The 18,343-nt window shown below is 40.8% G+C and overlaps 1 protein-coding gene across 1 annotated transcript in view; it reads left to right on the top strand.

Annotated features, from left to right (window-relative positions):
- The window catches only part of EXT2 (exostosin glycosyltransferase 2), a 94,360-nt gene extending 76,219 nt beyond the window's left edge, over positions 1-18,141 (top strand). The window contains exons 11-14 of the mRNA XM_034769614.1: positions 5,064-5,207; positions 6,589-6,717; positions 7,830-7,912; positions 15,126-18,141. Of these exons, the coding sequence (XP_034625505.1) occupies positions 5,064-5,207; positions 6,589-6,717; positions 7,830-7,912; positions 15,126-15,264 (495 nt within the window). The 3' untranslated portion in view covers positions 15,265-18,141. The remainder of the gene's footprint in view (positions 1-5,063; positions 5,208-6,588; positions 6,718-7,829; positions 7,913-15,125) is intronic.
- Positions 18,142-18,343: the final 202 nt, after the last annotated feature.

Genomic DNA, 18,343 nt, shown 5'->3' with positions numbered 1-18,343 from the left:
AAGTGGAAGGGACCCCGAAAGGTCATCGAGTCCAGCCCCCTGCCTTCACTAGCAGGACCAAGTACTGATTTTGCCCCAGATCCCTAAGTGGCCCCCTCAAGCTTTGAACACTCAACCCTGGGTCTAGCAGGCCAATGCTCAAACCACTGAACTATCTCAAAATGTATTTGAGTCACCCGGGCCTGATGAAATTCATCCTACGGTACTTAAGGAACTAGCTGAAGCAATCTGAACTATTAGCAATGATCTTTGAGAACTCAGGTCCCAGAAGATTGAAGAAGGGCAGATTTTGTAGCTGTCTTGAAAAAGGGGGAACCAAGAGGACAGGGAATTATAGATCAATCGGACAAACTTCAATAGTGGGGAAAAATACTGGAGCAAATTATTAAACAATCAGATTGTAAGCACCTAAAGAATAATAGAGTATAAGGAATAGCCAACATGGATTTGTCAAGAACAAATCATGCCACACCAGCGTCCTCCTCTGACAGGGTTACTGGCCTAGTGCAGAGGGGGAGACTGTAGGTGTGATGCATCTTGATTTTGTAAGACTTTTAATATAGTCCTACCTAACATTCTCATAAGCAAACCATGAAAATGTAGTCTCGATGAATTTACGAGGGTGGGAGCACAATTGGATGAAGGACCATACTCAGAGTAGTTGTTAATGGTTTGAAGTCAAACTAGGAATGTATCTATTGTGTCCCATTGGGGTCAATCCTGGGTCCAGTGCTATTCACTATTCTCATTAATGACTTGGTTAATGGAATAGAGAGTATTCTTATAACATTTGTGGATGACAGCAATCTGGGAGTAGTTGCAAACACTTTGGAGAACAGGAGTTGAATTCAAAATGACCTTGACAAATTGGAGATTCAGTAAAGACAAGGGAAAAGTACTACGCTTAGGAAGAAAAAAAATCAAATGCACAACTGCAAAGTGGGAAATAACTGGTAGGCAGTAGTATTGCTGAAAAGGAGCTGGGGGTAACAGTGGATCACGAATGAGAGTCAGCAATGCGACACAGTTGCGAAAAAAAGCTAATATTCTGGGATATTTTAAAAGGAATTTCATATCCAAGATGTGGGACATAATTGTCCCACTCTACTCAGCACTGGTAAGGCCTCAGCTGGAATCCTTTGTCCAGTTCCAGATGCCACTCTTAAGGGAAAATGTAGACCAATTGGAGAGAGTCCAGAGGAGAGCAACAAAAATGATAAAAGGTTTAGAAAACTTGACCTATGAGGAATGGTTAAAAAAAATCTGGGCATGTTTAGTCTTCAGGAAAGGAGACTGAGCAGGGACCTGATAACATTTCAAATATGTTAAGGGCTTTTATGAAGAGGACAGTGATCAGTTGTTCACGTCCACTGAAGGTAGGACAAAAAGTAAGTGGCTTAATCTGCAGCGAGGAAGATTTAGGTTTACTAGGAAAATCTTTCTAATTATAAGGATAGTTAAGCAATGGGCTAGCCTTCCAAAGGAGGTTGTGGAATCCCCTCATTGAAGGTTTTTAAGAACAGGTTTGATAAATTCCTGTCAGGGATGGTTTAGGTCAGCAGTTCTCAAACTTCATTGCGCCGCCACTTCCTTCTAACAACAACAACAAAAAATAGTACATGACCCCAGGAGGGAGACCGAAGCCTAAGCCCACCTGAGCCCTGCCATGCCGGGCCGGGCTGGGGGGACAAAGCCAGAGTCCCACAGCCCCATGCTCAGGGGCCAAAGCCAACGCCCAAGGGCTACAGCCCCAGGTGGTGGGACTCGGGCTTGGCTTCAGCCCTGGGTCCCAGCAAGTCTAACGCCAGCCCTGGTGACCCCATTAAAACGGGGTTGCGACCCAATTTGGGGTCCCAACCCACAGTTTGAAAACCATTGGTCTAGGTGTATTTGGTCCTACTGTAGCTCAGTGGGCTGGATGATCTCTCAAGGACCCCTCCAGCCCTACATTTCTGTGATTTTATGAAAGATGGCATGTCTAAAAGCATTCATACTCTATCATGCTGAAGCATTGGAACAATGCTGACTAGTGAGATGAGTACTCCCTAGCAGATTGGCACATGGGAACAGTGCTGACTAGTGAGATGAGTACATGGCAGCTATCTGGAGTCCTTCCAAGAACAGCCATCGAATGAACTACTGATGAACATTAGAATAACAACATTTCCATTGAGATCACTCGCAGTAGTTTTAAAAGCAATCTTTGTTTAAAACAACTGGGTTATATATTTTAGCTGCTGCAAGCTGTCAGTTTCCAGAGGCCAGAAGGCTAGTGGTGCGTCCTGCATTGGTGCTTTTAGAAGACTGTAAGCCACCATCCATAAAACCTAGTTTTTACTTTGTCAAGTGGGACTTTAGCAAATCTTTCACTGAAGGAGCAGCAAAGCTAAAAGGAATATGAAGCAACCTTTCCTGTGCTACAAGGGCACTGCAGTCCCTTGGGAAGCAGTAGTTGAGTTTAATCCTTCCTTCAGCTGCCTTCAATATGCATGTCATTCTTTGTACAGGAGTTCTTAGCTCTGTGTGTGTTACAAATCTGTTGTGTTCTCTCAGATCCTTTGCTGAGCCTCAATAGCTTATGTTGTGGTGCAGTTCAACAGTTGGGGAACTGGTATTCTAATAGTAAGGTTTTTTAAATTAATTGTAATAATTAAAAATGTAAGTCCTAGGAAAGGTGCAATGGGACTCTGGAGAGAAAGTGTGAGCTATATACTTGTTCTGCTGTGCGTGAATATTTTGAAGCTATGTTATAAAGAAGCAGTGTCATGTAATTTAAGCCTTCGTTGGGTTCTTTGACAGTCATATAGTTCCTTATCAGCTGATGACACCCAGTTAGGACAAAAACTTGAGTGCCTCTTCTCTCTTGATTTTTTGCCTGCAGTAGCCTTCCAATAGAGAGATCTCTTACGTAATTACTTAGATACTACTGAGATCATGCCCTGTAATTACTAGGAAAGGTGGTCTTACGGTTAAGGTACTGGTCAGAGTCAGAAGATCTGATTTTCTTTCCTGATTTCTGTGTGATTTTTGGCAAGTTTTCTTATCTGTAAAATAGGGTTAATAATCTTCCTCCTAGGGGGAATTCCAAAACTATAATAATTGACATTTGTAAAATGTGTGGAGATCTTTGAATGGAAAGGGATATAGAAATGTAAAGTAGTAGTAATGTACCTACAGTAGAAGTCTATAAGTGACAGATCAAGAACTAGTACTGACTGTTTTATCTTACTTGCATTTCCCAAATACTTTAGCTGAGTTTTTACAGTCCAAGTCATGTAGTTAAAAGGCACTGACATGTACGAGGTGCCCTGACTAAGGGAATTGCAGATAAATTGCACAATGTGGCTTTCAGTGAAATAGAACTCTTGATAACCCTTTTGCTGTGAATCCAGCTTTATGGATGAATGAAGATAGAATGCTTATGGAATGAAGATGAAGCAGTTAAAGGGAATTCCTTGTTGACATGTAGAAAGAGTGAAACTTGGACACGAATGGTTTAGTTTGCATGTGCACCCCACCAATCTGAATCGGAAACGTTTGTGGCCCTACACTGTATTTTAAGATTTAATAGTTACCCACCATATCCAAGTGGGTCTGACACTCACTGGGATAAAATATTGCTATAAAGTTAAAATTAGTAGCATAAAATAAATGTTACCATCGTTACTGGCAAATAGAAAATCCCATATATTTCGTTAGTATTTGCTCCTAGTAAATAATTTGAACACTGTATCCGTTTTCCCCTCCTGGGAAATTGACTGTTGTTTAATGTGGCCAGCATTGTGTAGAATGGGGGCTGCATTAATGATGCCCTGTCCCTGTTCTTGCCCACTTGTGTTTGATCCTGTAGTCAGCTGCAGAGTAATGTATGAAGTGACAAGGATGGTATCTTGATTGTATCCAGCTGCCTGGAACAAGTCAAGGGCAAAGACGCCTGTCATGTAGCAATAGCTTCACCAAAGTACCCATTAAAGAATATAAAGAAATATAACATGTAGCTTTTGAAAATGTCCCTGTTAAAGGAAAGGGGCGTATTAAATCCAAAGTCACCCCTGAAAGCAGATTAGGTTGTAGCCATAACCACCATGTATAAAGTTTCATTTTAACCATGCTTGGCTCTTAAACAACGTTAACTCTTTTTGAGCAGAACAGTTGTGTTCCCTTTAACAGGAAAATTGGTGCTGTTTTCCTGTCTTCTTGCATTAATTAAAGAGCCACATCCACACTTGGAAATGTCGGGTTCTTTTAAAACAAACTCAAAATAAAACAATTACTTACGTGTATTTCTTTCCCAGACATTCATTATTTCAGAATTCCTTGTTTCCCAATAGAAGCTTCTTCCGGCACTGTGAATTTTAATGTCACAAATGCTCACATTAGAGTCACAGAATGAACTGAGTAGCAGCAGTTTGAAAGATGAAGCTGTTAGGATCATTTAAGTAAGCACGTGGGAGCTTGGAGGAAATGAAGGGGCAGAAATAGGTTGAGTCAGGGGAAGCTTCCTAATGGAGAAATTTGTTAGTTTGTGTTATAATTTTCTAAGGGAAATGATAGCAGCCTCTTGGGCCATTTAAAACTAGACTGGAGAAAGCAGTAGAAAATAAAGAACAATCCTTCAATGGCCCGAGAGAAAGAACCCTAATAGGTTGGAACCCAGTAGGTTTTTCCCATCCCTAGCTTTTGAATTTAACACCTAACTCAGAGAATTTGCAGTGGTGGGAACATGTGTAAAAAATGTAAGTTAAATAGCTACACTCTTGTTCAGAGCTATAAAAACTCATCAAAAGATTTTTGTTTACTAAGCAAGATGAACTGTACCAAGTGTGGGGACTGAACAGCTATTACACAACAAAAATGTCCATAAATGTACAATGCATTCTTCCAAGCTCTAAATGCTAGGCTGCCTCACCTGCTTGAGTATTTTTCCCTATGGGAGTTGGTGGAGTGGTCCAGGGAACACCTATAATTGTAACTTCTCTAAGTAGCTTCCCTGAATCGTCTCAATTGAGTTAGCTCACTGTTTGTGCCACTGCTGGCTTTAACACCTCTGTTACTCTCTGCAGGTTTGGCGGGAGTTTCCTGACAGGCTGGTTGGGTATCCAGGTCGCCTGCATCTGTGGGACCATGAGATGAACAAATGGAAGTATGAATCAGAGTGGACCAATGAAGTCTCCATGGTGCTTACTGGAGCAGCTTTTTATCACAAGGTAGCACTGATTTCCAAGATAATTAGGAAGTTTGTGGACCATGCAGTGTCCTATAAGATGATATAATGATATTTCATGTCAGACTAACATTTCTGATCGTTTTTCATTTGAGAATTCAAGTCTTAGTTTTATTGTGCTGCCTTTTTGGTCATTTACTATAGATGGCATTGCAAAACTTTTAAAAGCGGTATAATATTGATGGCACAGGAAGGTACTGTGTGAATGGTGTGTGTGTGGGGAGGGGGTTAAATAGGAAAAAAAATGAAAAATCAATGTATTTTTTATATTATGATAGCACCCACATTGAGCTAGGTACTGTACAAATATATAGGAAGATGTGGTCCCTGCCCTGAAGAGCTTGCAATTTAATATACAACTTTTGGGAAACTCCCGACTTATACATGAACTTTCAAAGGTCTTTCTCAACCCCCAACCCACTCTTGCAATCTTACCCTAATTATGGCAATGCAATTGTGTTTAAAAATATGGTCCTTTATTTACAAAGAGATGCTCCTCTGCTTGGGCATCTAAATAAAGTGGCCAGATTTTCAGAAGGGCTCAGCAGCTTCCACTGAGAATAAACTATTTGAAAATCTGGCACTAATGTTTGATCCCTTTCCCTCTTTGTTGTCTTTTGTCAGTGATGGCTTCTATACACCTTTTTGTGGAGGCACAAAATATTACCTGATGCATTCTTAGAAAGTGAGAAGGTTCAGGCACCCTAAGAGCGAGCAAGGTGCATGGAGGTGCAGAAGAGATTCCAACAATACACCATATTAAATATTTAAAAGGATGGGGTGTGTTTTTGTCCACATCTGTAGCTCTGTTGTTTGGGGTTCATTTTGTGAGTCTATGGTTACAGTTTCTAGAGCAATCCAAAAACCAGTTGAATATATCCTAAAGCTATATTCTCCAGCTCTTGCTATAGAAACAACTATGCTGTCTAGAACTATTTTGGTGAACTTATAGAAAAACACAATTAAATAGTAAAGGTTTGTGGGACGTGTTATTGCACAGTGAATATAGGATTGCAATTAAAGTTTTAAAAGAAGAAAGCAAATGTAGAAATATTTCCTTTTTCTACACATGGCGTGGCAAAGAAGGCATAGTTGTTAGGCACACAAAGATGGCTCTCTTTGTGCATAGCAAGCTAAAGCTGTGACTGGCTAAAAGGAAGCAGCAACTCTTTCACTTTTAAGGTGGAATGTCACAAATGCAGCTCCAACCACTAGACTGTGAGGAGCAGGGTTTGCTCACATTCCATTCCTTAGTTGTCTACTGTTCCCAATAACTGGAATATTTTGCAGGCAGACAGTCACTGTAATTGTATTTAAAGTTGCATTCTCCTTTCTCCCCTCTCCGTCGCCTTTCTATCCTGCAGTATTTTAACTACCTTTACACCTACAAAATGCCTGGAGACATCAAGAACTGGGTGGACGCCCACATGAATTGTGAAGATATCGCCATGAATTTTCTAGTGGCAAATGTTACTGGCAAAGCGGTTATTAAGGTCTGATTTTCAGCAACTTTTATCTGATGTATCTCTCTAATGCAAACATGTCACAAATTGATATGTAAGTTTAGTTTAGTGGGTTTTGAATATCCTCCTTTATCTGCTTTCTTCCTCTTTTACCTCTGGAATGTTTCTGTTTCCCTTCCACAGTAGGAATAGCCCAGTTCATTGAGACTAGCATGCCAATTGGAAACACAGGATTGACTATTGATCATTGTGGCTGCCTACACAGAGAGGATAGGTTAAATTATAAAAAAATATATATATATTTTTTGAGACTGCCAGGGGGAAAAAATCTCCAACTATCCTGGCCCTGTGTATTGTGACGGGCAACAGCTGATTTATAGGAATGTTAATTGCAAGAATGTTAATTGCAAGATCAGTTTTAAATGAACTTTTTATCCCTGAATTAATTTCCTGACATATTTCGACATGTTTTCAGGTCTGGACATTCACTCTGTACATTCATTTCAAAGTGTGTCAAGTTGGAATGAGATTTAGAGGCTGCCAGGCATTACTTCAATTAGCAAGGTCCGCTTTCCCGCCTGTCTATCATCATTTACCGGGACTGGTGGCTGTGTTTCCTAGAAAAGTCTTTAGAAGATAAAGTGTGTGTTTTTTCTGAAAAAGTTTTTGAGCTGTACAAGGGCACTGTAGAGTAATTTGGCACCTCAATGCAATTGGGAAAGTCTTGCAGAGTTTGCCAGTCAGCTATTAACTCAAGTGAGCAAAAGAGCGTCTGTTGGATTAAGGTTACGGTGAAGTATGGGAAGCTATATTTCATCACTGTTATGGCTGCAAGAACAAATGGTGTTTATACAGGGACCTTGGCAGTGAGAAAACAGTCATTAAACAGGAATTAAGGAGCTTGTCATCGCCACTTCTTTTCAGTTACAGAAGGCAAAACCCCTCCAAACCATTTTTATTGGGCCCCTGTGAATTTTGCAGTTAGCCGGGCCAGATGGAGCTGAATGGGGGAATGGCATGGCTTTTTTTAGTTTGAGAGTGCTCGACTTACACTGCAGGCATGTTCAGAGGCATTGCTATACTTTCCAACCAAGGGGATTAATATCCCTTCTGTCGATGACGTCTGTCGTGCCTTTGTGCAGGTGACCCCACGAAAGAAGTTTAAATGTCCAGAGTGCACAGCCATAGATGGATTGTCGCTGGACCAGACACACATGGTGGAAAGGTGAGTGGGCCTCCTTTCATTGCTAAGGGTGCCTCACTGTGACTCCCAGGGCCAGTTTCTGGGTCTCGCTGAAATTAGGACTAAAAGTGCACACTGCCCATATTCCTGAACTCTGAAATTGCTGTCTAAATCTGGTCTACCCACGTATGGGGTCATTCCTACAATGGGTAATGGGCACACTGCACATGATCTGTAGTGACAAGTAATCTGCTTAAAGGAAAAGTTTTGAAAGGGCACCCAGTTCAACAGCTCGGTTGTAAAACACATAGATTGTATGAAATTTAGGTTGCCAACAATATTTTTTATACAATTTTTTCAATTTATAATGGAAATTTAAATGTAATGAAAGTTCAAATATTTTTAAAAACACAGGAAGTTGATAAACTGTCAGAGAGCAATTGGCCAACAAGGATAAAAGTGACTGATAAAGGGAAAGTGTTATTGATGCTATAATAACTGATGTTTATACAGTCTCTTTCCTCCAAAGATCCCAAAGCCCACTTCTCCTGCTGACGTGCAGTCACCTGTGTGGTTGAACATGGCAGCTATTTAACAGTGGTTGCAACATTATATGACGGAGAATTATTTTTGAAAGGTGATCGGTAATAGGAGAGGCAGTTTTGTAAAGGGGTTAGAGGAAAATATTGGGAATCAGAAGACATCTGAGTTCTGTTCTGCACTCTGCAGTTGACTAGTTTTGTAACTTTGGGAAAGCCACTAAAGCTCTCTGTGCCTCAGCTTCTCAACAGGGAAAATATTTACTTACCTTTTGTAAAGTGCTTTGAGATGCTTGTATATAAAGGGCTATCTGAGAATAAAATATTACTTCTTAATTATTTGTTTGGAATTTAGCCAGAATCCCAGAACTGACACACCTTTATACCCCTAGCATGTCCACATGAGCTCTTTAGTCTGTTGTCTCCTCTGCAGGCCTCATGGCTATAGTCTGCTGAGTGGTTAGTATATATAATCCTTCCTTCCTTCCACGATCAGTTATACTGCTGCATATTTTATGTTCAGACTACTTTTTATCAGTCATTCTCACTTTATCAAGTGCACGGAATAATGCATTTGGTCACAAACACATCTGGAGAAAAATAATCTGAAATGCACACATGCCTCCCCTTCATGGGAAGAAGAAACAATAATGCCGGGGGAGATCTACACTAGTGATGATAGTAAACAACAAATTAGACATGTGTTTGTGGCTGATAGGGCAGTAAAATAGGCCAATGCAAGTCTTAGCTGTAGTGGCATCAAGTCATGAAACAGGAAGGAAATTGTCTAGCTGTAGATATTTTGAATGCACTTATCAGCATAACATCTACAGACCCTCTCCACATTACACTGATGAGACTGCACCTGGAACACTGCATTCATTTGTGTGCTGTTCATTACTAGAAAGATATTGACATATTGAAGTGAGTTCAGTGAATAGCTGCAAAAGTGGTTAGTAGGCTGGAAGGATTGATTTATGACACGAGATTAAAAGAGCTAAGTATATACAGCGTTGCTAAATGACGACTAAATGGAGCTATAACAGTCTTCGGGTACCAAAGAGTGTAAATACCAAGGACAGAGGTGAGTTATTCACAGTGCTACAAGAATATATTACTCTAGAAGGGATTAAATTAAGAAAAGGAAAAAGTCAGATGAAAATCAGGAAGTACTTCCTAACAGTGAGATCTGTTATTGTATAGAATAATTTCTCAAGGAAGGAGTATGGAAGCCTTGTGAAATTTAAATGTAAACTGGATGAAGCACTAGAAAATATAGTGTAGGGAACAATCCTGTATTGGCTGAAGAATGGACTACATGGATTTAGTAGTTCTTTCCTATTATCGTTGTTGTTTGTATTGCAGTAATGCCTAGGAGTTTGTTATGGGCCAGGACCCTATTACACTTAGGAAGGAAAAATCATATGCACCATTCCAAAATAAGGAATAACTGGGTAGGCAGTACTACTGCAGAAAAGAATCTAGGGGTTATGTTGGCTCATATTCAGTTTGTGATCCACTAATGTGATGCAGTTGCAAAAAAGGCAAATACTATTCTGGGGTGTATTAATAGGAATGTAATATATAAGCTGTGGTAGGTAATTATCCCGTTCTACTTGGCACTGGTGAGGCCTCAGCTGGGTACTGTGTCCAGTTTGGGGCATCACACTTTAAGAAAGATGTGGACAAATTGGGGAGAGTCCAGAGGAGAGCAACACAAATGAGGAAAGGTTAAAAAACCTGGGCATGTTTAGTCTTGAGAAAAGAAGACTGAGAGGGAACCTGATAAGTTTTCAAATGTATTAAGGGCTGTTTATAAAGAGGACAGTGATTAATTGTTCTCTGTATCCACTGAATGTCTGACAACAAATAACTAACTGGCTTAATCTGCAGCAAGGAAGATTTAGGTTGGATATTAGGAAAAACGTTGTAACTATAAAGATAGGTGAGCACTGGACTAGGCTTCCAGGTGAGATTGTGGAATCCCCATCATTGGAGGTTTTTAAGAACAGATTGGACAAACATCTGTCAGGGATGATGTTAAGTATACTTGGTCCTACCTCAGCTCAGGTGGCTGGATTAAATGTCCTCTCAGGTCTCTTCCAGTCTTGTATATCTGTGGTTCTATGCTAGTCCCTTTAAAACACACACAGCAAAAACGCAGTCTCTGTCCCAAAGAACATTATAATTTTATAAAAAGGATATGTTCTCTATCATGTAACAATATTGGTGTCCCAAAAGTAAAATGTTATTAACAGTTTAGTGAGTATACTCTCAAACTGTGTTCTTCCCCACATTTAAGTTTCTACGAGTGGAGATAAGTAAGCTGGAGAAAGTGTCAGAAAGTAATAGCAAATCAAACTTGTTTATAAAACTACTTGATTATCCAGCTAGACGAATTTAGAAAGGAATGTAGCAACTACACCTTGAAGAAGAACTGCAGTGATACACAACTGGGATATAGTCATACTTGATTTTTATATTTTAAAGATTGCCCTTACTGTTTAGGTTGACCTGGCTTCAGCAGCATAAACCATTACTTATTGTAAGAGTGTGAGCTGACATACCAATCAACTGCCAGGGTCCATGTAGTCCCATGTTCCTACTGTCTATTTGAAATTAGTGGGCGCTAGCTAAAAAACTTGCATTTTTTTTTTTTATGGAATCCCATAAGCTGCCCATTTGTTTTAATGGGATAATAAACCACAGGATTCTCAGTGCAAGTTCCCATTAACTTAGCAATGGATAGAACTCTGATTTGGTTTCAGGGCTTAGCATCCATATCTATAATTCATGCAGACACTAGTCAGATATGTCAACTGCCTTCTGTTATGTTAGGAGAGACTCTAAATGAGAGAGGTGCCCTTGACAACAAGAAACTTTGAAGAACAATTCTTATAGTTAACTATGTAATGTCCAGTGCCCAGAATGATGCCCTTGGGTATAGGACAGTGTTCCATAACAGGTCCATACCAGACTACTGATTCCCTGGACTGCAGAAGTTCTGACACACGTTGGTCTTGACATATGAGTTAGTACCAAGCCCAAATGACCGGGGATCAATCTGTTGTTGTGAAATGGATGGTGTACAGGGCTAGTAATGGTGGTACAGAGTTTTTCCTTTGGGGTTTCTTTTTCAAAACCAGCACAATGACCCACAGATACCAGGTGATGGCTGTTTAGTGACATGTGAAAAGAATTGGTGATCTTCATCCTATTCCTGGAGGACAGATGATCACCCGGCAAAACCATCTGTGAGTGGGCCCATTGTTGGCAGTCTCAGCAGGGAGAAAAGAGTGACTAGATGATGAAAACTGAACTCTTTTCTTGTCTCAGAGGTTATGCTAAAATTAGGTGTGGTTACAGGGGAGAGAATTGATTCAAAGGCTTGATTGTCCAGAAAGCTGATCCAATCTGCTAAAAAGCCAACTGAGATCTTGTTTTTCAATTCACACTAACTTAATTTCATGTTGAGCACAATTCTGTGTTGTTGGCAAAGTAAGAAAAAGATGAAATAATTCTTGGAAGCAAAGATGCGTGTGTTAATTTAAATGTGCAGAGCTATGAAAGCAGCCAGCCAAAACACCTGCCCCTCTGTATGAGATGACCTACTGTGTTTTCTTGGCTTCTGAGCCAAAAATGTTTAATGCTTTAGGTGTTTGTGGTGTTTTGTGTTGTCCAGAAGTGGCAGATCCTGTAGAATGCAAGCTGGACCTGTTAAGCTCCATGCAGGAGATGAAAGCTCCCCTCCTGGGGAGACACTTCTCCCCATAGACACATTGTGTGACTTGTGTCTGACACTTTTTTTTTTTTTTAAATGCTGTTCTTCAGCCTTGTTCTGATGTTTGCGGAGAAATAACTTTTGTGAGTGAAGGTAAAGGTTCATAAAGGATTTTAATTTGGATTTTTCCTTTTATAATTTCTTTTAAAAATGAAGCAGCTTTCATGATGGTTACATGTGCTATATTGGCATTGCATAGTCTATCCCCAGAATAAGTACAGTATGAGCCACAGCAGTGTAAGATTTCCCTACACTGTTTTCTGCCATTCTGCCTAATCTTTGACCTAGATGGATGACCTCTGGAGGGAAGAGGATCCGTTCAGTTTTGGTTTTTGCTGTTGGGCTGCCATTTAGTGCCAGTTGTGACAGTGGCTTTTATGATGTGGACACCTGCCCATTAGGAACTAGACTGAGACAACTAACTGACTCCACACAGGCCACCAAACAGTTGCTATGTTACAATGACTTTCAGTTATTATTAGTTGCCTATTTGTTTTAATGGGATAATAAACCACATATCTGTTGACATATCTGTTGAATCAGTAACCTAGAAGGAAGTGAAAGGCTCTGTATTCCATAAGCCATTGAGGGACAGCAGTTGTACAAACTTCTCACACACCGTTCTTCTAGTCCATCTAGCTCCTGGAACTCTGTGTATTCCCTCTGCAGGACTTCAACACACAACTTGGATTACGCACCCCAGCCAAGATTTTCAAAAGTAACTAGTGATTCTGGGTGCCTCAGTTTTTGAGAGGGTGGATTTTCGGCACTTTCTGAAAATCAGGGCCTTTGGTGGTGGTGCTCAGAGTGGACACCCAAAAAATGAGGCACTAAAAATCACTTTGAAAATCTTGACCCTGAATCCTAGTCTGCTGCACTCCATGGGCTGGTCTACACTGCGGGGGGTGGAGAATCGATCCAAGATACGCAACTTCAGCTACGTGAATAGCGTAGCTGAAGTCAAAGTATCTTGGATCGAATTACCTGGGGTTCACACGGCGCAGGATTGACGGCCGCGGCTCCCCCGTCGACTGCGCTACCGCCGCTTGCTCTGGTGGAGTTCCAGTGTCGATGGTGAGCACGTTTGGGGATCGATATATCACGTCTTAACAAGATGCGATATATCGATCCCGGATAAATCGATTGCTACCCGCCGATACGGCGGGTAGTGAAGACATACCCCATGTTGTTCTAGTCCTACTCCTCTAGTCCCCAGGTTCCTCTCTCTGCCAGTGCACCCTAACTAGGCCCTACAACAGCCCTGGTTAGTCCACATTTTGGATAGCTGGTTCTCTCTGTCCCTCAGTCCTGACCTACAGTTCCCTTACTATTCCAGGCTTGGGCCTTTCCTGAACAGAGAATATTTGTGCCAATTTATCAGGTGTTCTGTGATGCACGCTGTTGCTCCCATCTTACCCTCCAAACTCCTTCTCATTTGTTTCCTACTGTAAGGATTTGAACACCTTTGGGGTGGGGGGTGGGGAGGGGGAGAGGGCGATGGCAGAGCATGAATCATCTGCACTGCTTAGCTTTGAACCCTTTCCACATTTTTAAGCCAGTACAAGTGACTATTACAGGTTGAAAACAATTGTGCAGAAATGTAGCACTTTCAAAAATTCTGACTGTTTTCATTTGTTTACTCTTATTGTAGTTAAATAGGGAGCTAGAGGATGGCTTAAAAGATGAGGAATTAACTTTTGAAATCCAGTCTTGAGAGTTTTTTGGGTGGTGCTGAAGCAGTCCCCATTGCAAAACTGTCACACTTAGTTGGTGTGATTGGCCAATTCTGCTCAGGAAAGCTAGCCTGGAGACTGAATGACCCCCTCACCCTTAGAAGGGTGTGAAAGTGAGCATGGGGGTGGAGAGCGGGAGAGACTTGCCCTGAAACTGTTTGCAGCACACCACTGTTGGAGCACAGTCCTAGCTTGCTTTCTCTAGCCAAAATACTTGCTGCTCTTTTGTCTATTCTTTTAATTTGTGACCAGCAAAAGAAGCAGTGACCCTTTATTTTCTGGATGGCTCTCCATCGTTTGAGCATCTTGGAGGCTCACTTGCTGTGACTTGCAGTGTCAGAAGCTTTTTAAAACTATTGTGTTAAACACAGACCTAAAATTAGCTAAGCACTGGCTGAGATGAGATTAGTTAGGTTTTCCTTACTCTGCCTCCCCCACCCCCAGCCTTGCAATGAAGAGATTAAAGGGGGACTGTACAGTTAAAAATCATGCACTTTAAAAAAAACAAACAACCCTCCCTGTTACTCTGCTACTGACACCTGAGATTATTACAAGTGAAAGAATGATCAGAAATCTAATTTTTCACTAATTTTGATCCTTTACTGTTCAATTTTGCTTCATATGGACAGATAAACTAGTCAGTTTCACTTTGTAGTTTTTTATTCTGCTTCACTTTTAGGATCCCAAGCACAATCAATGCTGCTAACTTTATAGGGGAATGTTTGTTTATTTTAGTAAAGAAAATCCATTTCTGATGGAGTCTAAAAAACAGAAAAAAACATTTCCATAGGTCTTCAGTTTCATAAATGCTTGGTTTTTGGAAAACCTTCATTACGAGTTAAATTTGACCCACCAGTGGCACTATGAGATGTGTTGGCAGCTAATCTGTTCTGCTTTACAGCATGTGTTGCTTTAAGAATGACTGGAATTCTAGGGGGAGGGAGAAGGGAAGCTTTGACCTCCATGTGCACATGTGTTGCTGGCAGCATCCCCTTGCTCTTCACCGTGATTAAATGGATAAATCAAAGAGCACTAGCCCTCTTCCAAACCCTCTGTGTACTGAGGCTCCTTCTCCTATTTCCTAGTAGCCAGTGTGGATGAAATATTTCCAAGAACATGAGATAAGGTTATCAAGTTCTTTTTGGGGTGCGAGCTAGTAGCTGGCATGGTCACTTAGTTACATTGCTGTCTTTTTCATACAGGTCCGAATGCATCAATAAGTTTGCCTCTGTCTTTGGGACCATGCCCCTGAAAGTGGTGGAGCATCGTGCTGATCCTGTCCTGTACAAAGATGACTTCCCTGAGAAACTGAAGAGCTTCCCCAACATCGGCAGCTTGTAAAAAGGCAGCTCAGAGGCAAACTTGAGTATAAAAAACAATGAGAGAAAAAAGATGACCAGTGCTAAGATGAGCCTGAGGCCTTGAAGGAAAATGCCAGCGTGTGGGTTCGAACTGAGGGGAAGAGGATTAATGCCAGGTTCTGATATATTAATCCATCCTTCACAATACACAGAACACTAATGCAGAGCACTGCAGCTATTTCTATATTACACACAAATACAGGACAGGTTCTATGCTTGGGTCTGCCGAAAATGCCAAACATTTTTTTCCAGTGGAGCCTGCTTATACAGAAGGATAAAGCAGAATCTTGCTGTGTAAGGAGTGCCTTACATGACTCCCCTGTTTTGTTAAATACACTCTTTTGGTTTGATGCAACCACCAGTATAAATGCAAACTGCTTTCAATACTGGCTACAACATGTATCCAGCCTGTTTTTCCCCTTTTAAGGCTGGCATGCCTACCTCCATTGAGGTTAGTTGTTGGCTTTAAGTAATTGAGCAACAAAGATCCCTGCCTGGCTTTTTTGCTTAGCAAGATAAATGTTTTTCTTTAAAACAAAAATTAAAAATCCAGTCTTTTGTTGTAGGGTTTAGGGGGCTAAACATTTTTGCATTAAATGAAAAATATTTCAGTGGGAATTGACGCAGATCACAGCCAAGGGGATGGTCTCCTTAATTTAAAGACTTAGATATCCCTACCATCACTACACTTCTCATATGTATGTATAAATCTCAGGTTTTCTGCTATACTCATAGAAGAGAAGTCCATTCAATATAAAAGACATTTTATGGAGAGGAAAATGTATCTTCTGCCCTTACTATGTTTTGCTATCCCCAAAGCTCTTCCTTATCAAGATGGAACCGTTGTTTGTTCATACAGCATATCCATGTACTGGGGTAACAGCTAAAATAGATGATTGTATATGTGAACCCTCTTCAGAAAACAATGTGCTGTAGGATAGATTGTCATGCACCTCCATCTGCAGGAATTCCACTTTACAGCTGGTGTGTGTATGTGCAGTATATTAATAACACATACTTAGCAAACAAACCCATATAAGCTGCCCTCATTTGAAAAATTGCCAAGGGCTAGCCTGTGATTAACCTATAGAACCCACTGCCACAGGATCTTACTTGAACACATGGCTTAGTATAATTTTTAAAAGGTTAGACATTTGTTATGGAGGGTCAAGGTGTTTCTCCATGGTTAAAGTTGATCTGAATATTATCTGTCTACACTAGAGACAATAAAATTTTCAAGGATGATCAGTCTTCGTGCTCCAGCATATAAACTGATCCCAAGCTGGAACCAGAGAGAAAGTCTCCTCTTTGCCCAAGTGGTATAGTGTCCATCTATTTGGTGCATTATGGGCAGTTTGCACTTTCCTCACTAGCATCCAGTACTGCAACTGTTGGAGGCATCATATTTGATGGACCATCTTTCTGTTACAGTATGACCATTCTTATAGTTCTGCCAAATCCCAAACAGCAGGGCAAGTGTTAGCACTCTTAGTTCATCCCTCTGCCCTGAGAATGACAGGCAGCAATGGCAAAAATCAAATGGAAGTCAAGCCAGAAACAGGAAACATCTGCTCCCTGTTTGTGTCACCCCAGTAAAACTTTCCTCATTGCCCAACACAGTGGAGGTGTTGGAAATGAGAAGCCTGTTAGAACAGTAGCTGTGAGGGGATACTTCAACTTAGAACTCTCAAGGGAAGTGTCTGTAAACTAAATTGTCTCATACTTGGGAATGTTTAATTACCGATAAATTCTAGGACTTGTTTCTAGGACCTTGCAGTCTTTGCTACGTTCTAACTGTGCTGTGGGGGATGGTAGCAGGCAATGGCAGGAATAGCTGTCCCGGTGATGGTAATGCTAATGACTTTTTGCATACAGGGGGTACCACTGGGTGAGGAACACTGTTTCTCTGCTGCTGAACAGTTCTTCCCTGCAGCCTCCACACATGCACTTACTTCCTGAGTCTGTTAGTTTATGCCTGAATTATGTCCTTGTGCTTAAGAATCAGACTGCAGCTCAATTTCCATAAAGCAGCTTGTTTTTAAAAGGGAAATTATGACAGCAGAATATGCTACTGAACTGACCCCAAAGGTGGGGCTAACCTCAGGATGGCAGAGGTTTGGGAGTGTTCCAGAGAGAACTTCTCCCATGCACAGTCTTGAAACTGCTGCAACCTGGTAGTTCCTACTTAAGTTCATAGGCAAAGGTTACATGTAGTTTTTGCACAAACACTTATAGCACAAGGCAAATTTCAGATTGGGGGAATATGGTGGCCTAGAAATAGAAGTGGTGGGTGCCAGCCTGACAAAGAAAAGCTCTGTGTAGCTCGAAAGTTTCTCTCTCTCACCAACAGAAGTTGGTCCAATAAAAGATTTTACCTCATCCACCTTGTCTCTCTGAAACCCACCTAAAGTGATCTCTAGGTTTGACACTCTAAGTGATCAACAGCCCCTCATGGCCAAGATCATGTGGGCTTGAGCAAGTGTCTCTTCCTTGATAAGCCCAAGAGCCATTACGTCAATTAACCTGTCACATTTTGTCCTGCATCATTTCACAGATGTTTTTTATATTCCAAACTCTATTTAATGATGGTATGTCTCCGTTCTGTGGTATGGAAAGTGACTGAATATAAAGTTGGGCAGCTGTCAAGTCTATAGGGCCACTTCCCCAACCCATTTATAATTGTTGTGTGTTTCTGAAAACGATTCAAAAACTGTAAAATAGTAAAGTGTGTATGAGAGAGAATTGGGATGATTCTATTGTCGGTCATTAAATTAAGAGAATTGTTAACTGTTCAGCTTGTATGTTTTATTAAAAAAAAGTTCAGTATGGATATTAAAAAAAAAAAATTAGCTCAAAAGTATTGATTGTATTCTGTTTGACTTCTGAAGAATTGACTGTGTACATTCCCTAAGGAACTGTGGGAGTATTCTGAAAGGAAAACTGCAGGGATTGGTTCTTTTTGCTAAATAAATCTGTATTAAAACATGAATATCCACAACACACTCTAGAAATAATCAACACTATTTTAACATCTTCACAACTGTTAATGGTGCTGGTGT

The sequence above is a fragment of the Trachemys scripta genome, chromosome 4, assembly GCF_013100865.1.
Source record: "Trachemys scripta elegans isolate TJP31775 chromosome 4, CAS_Tse_1.0, whole genome shotgun sequence".
Lineage (NCBI taxonomy): Eukaryota > Metazoa > Chordata > Testudines > Emydidae > Trachemys > Trachemys scripta.
Note: the sequence above shows the minus strand (reverse complement) of the source record. Positions and strands in the feature narration are given on the sequence as shown.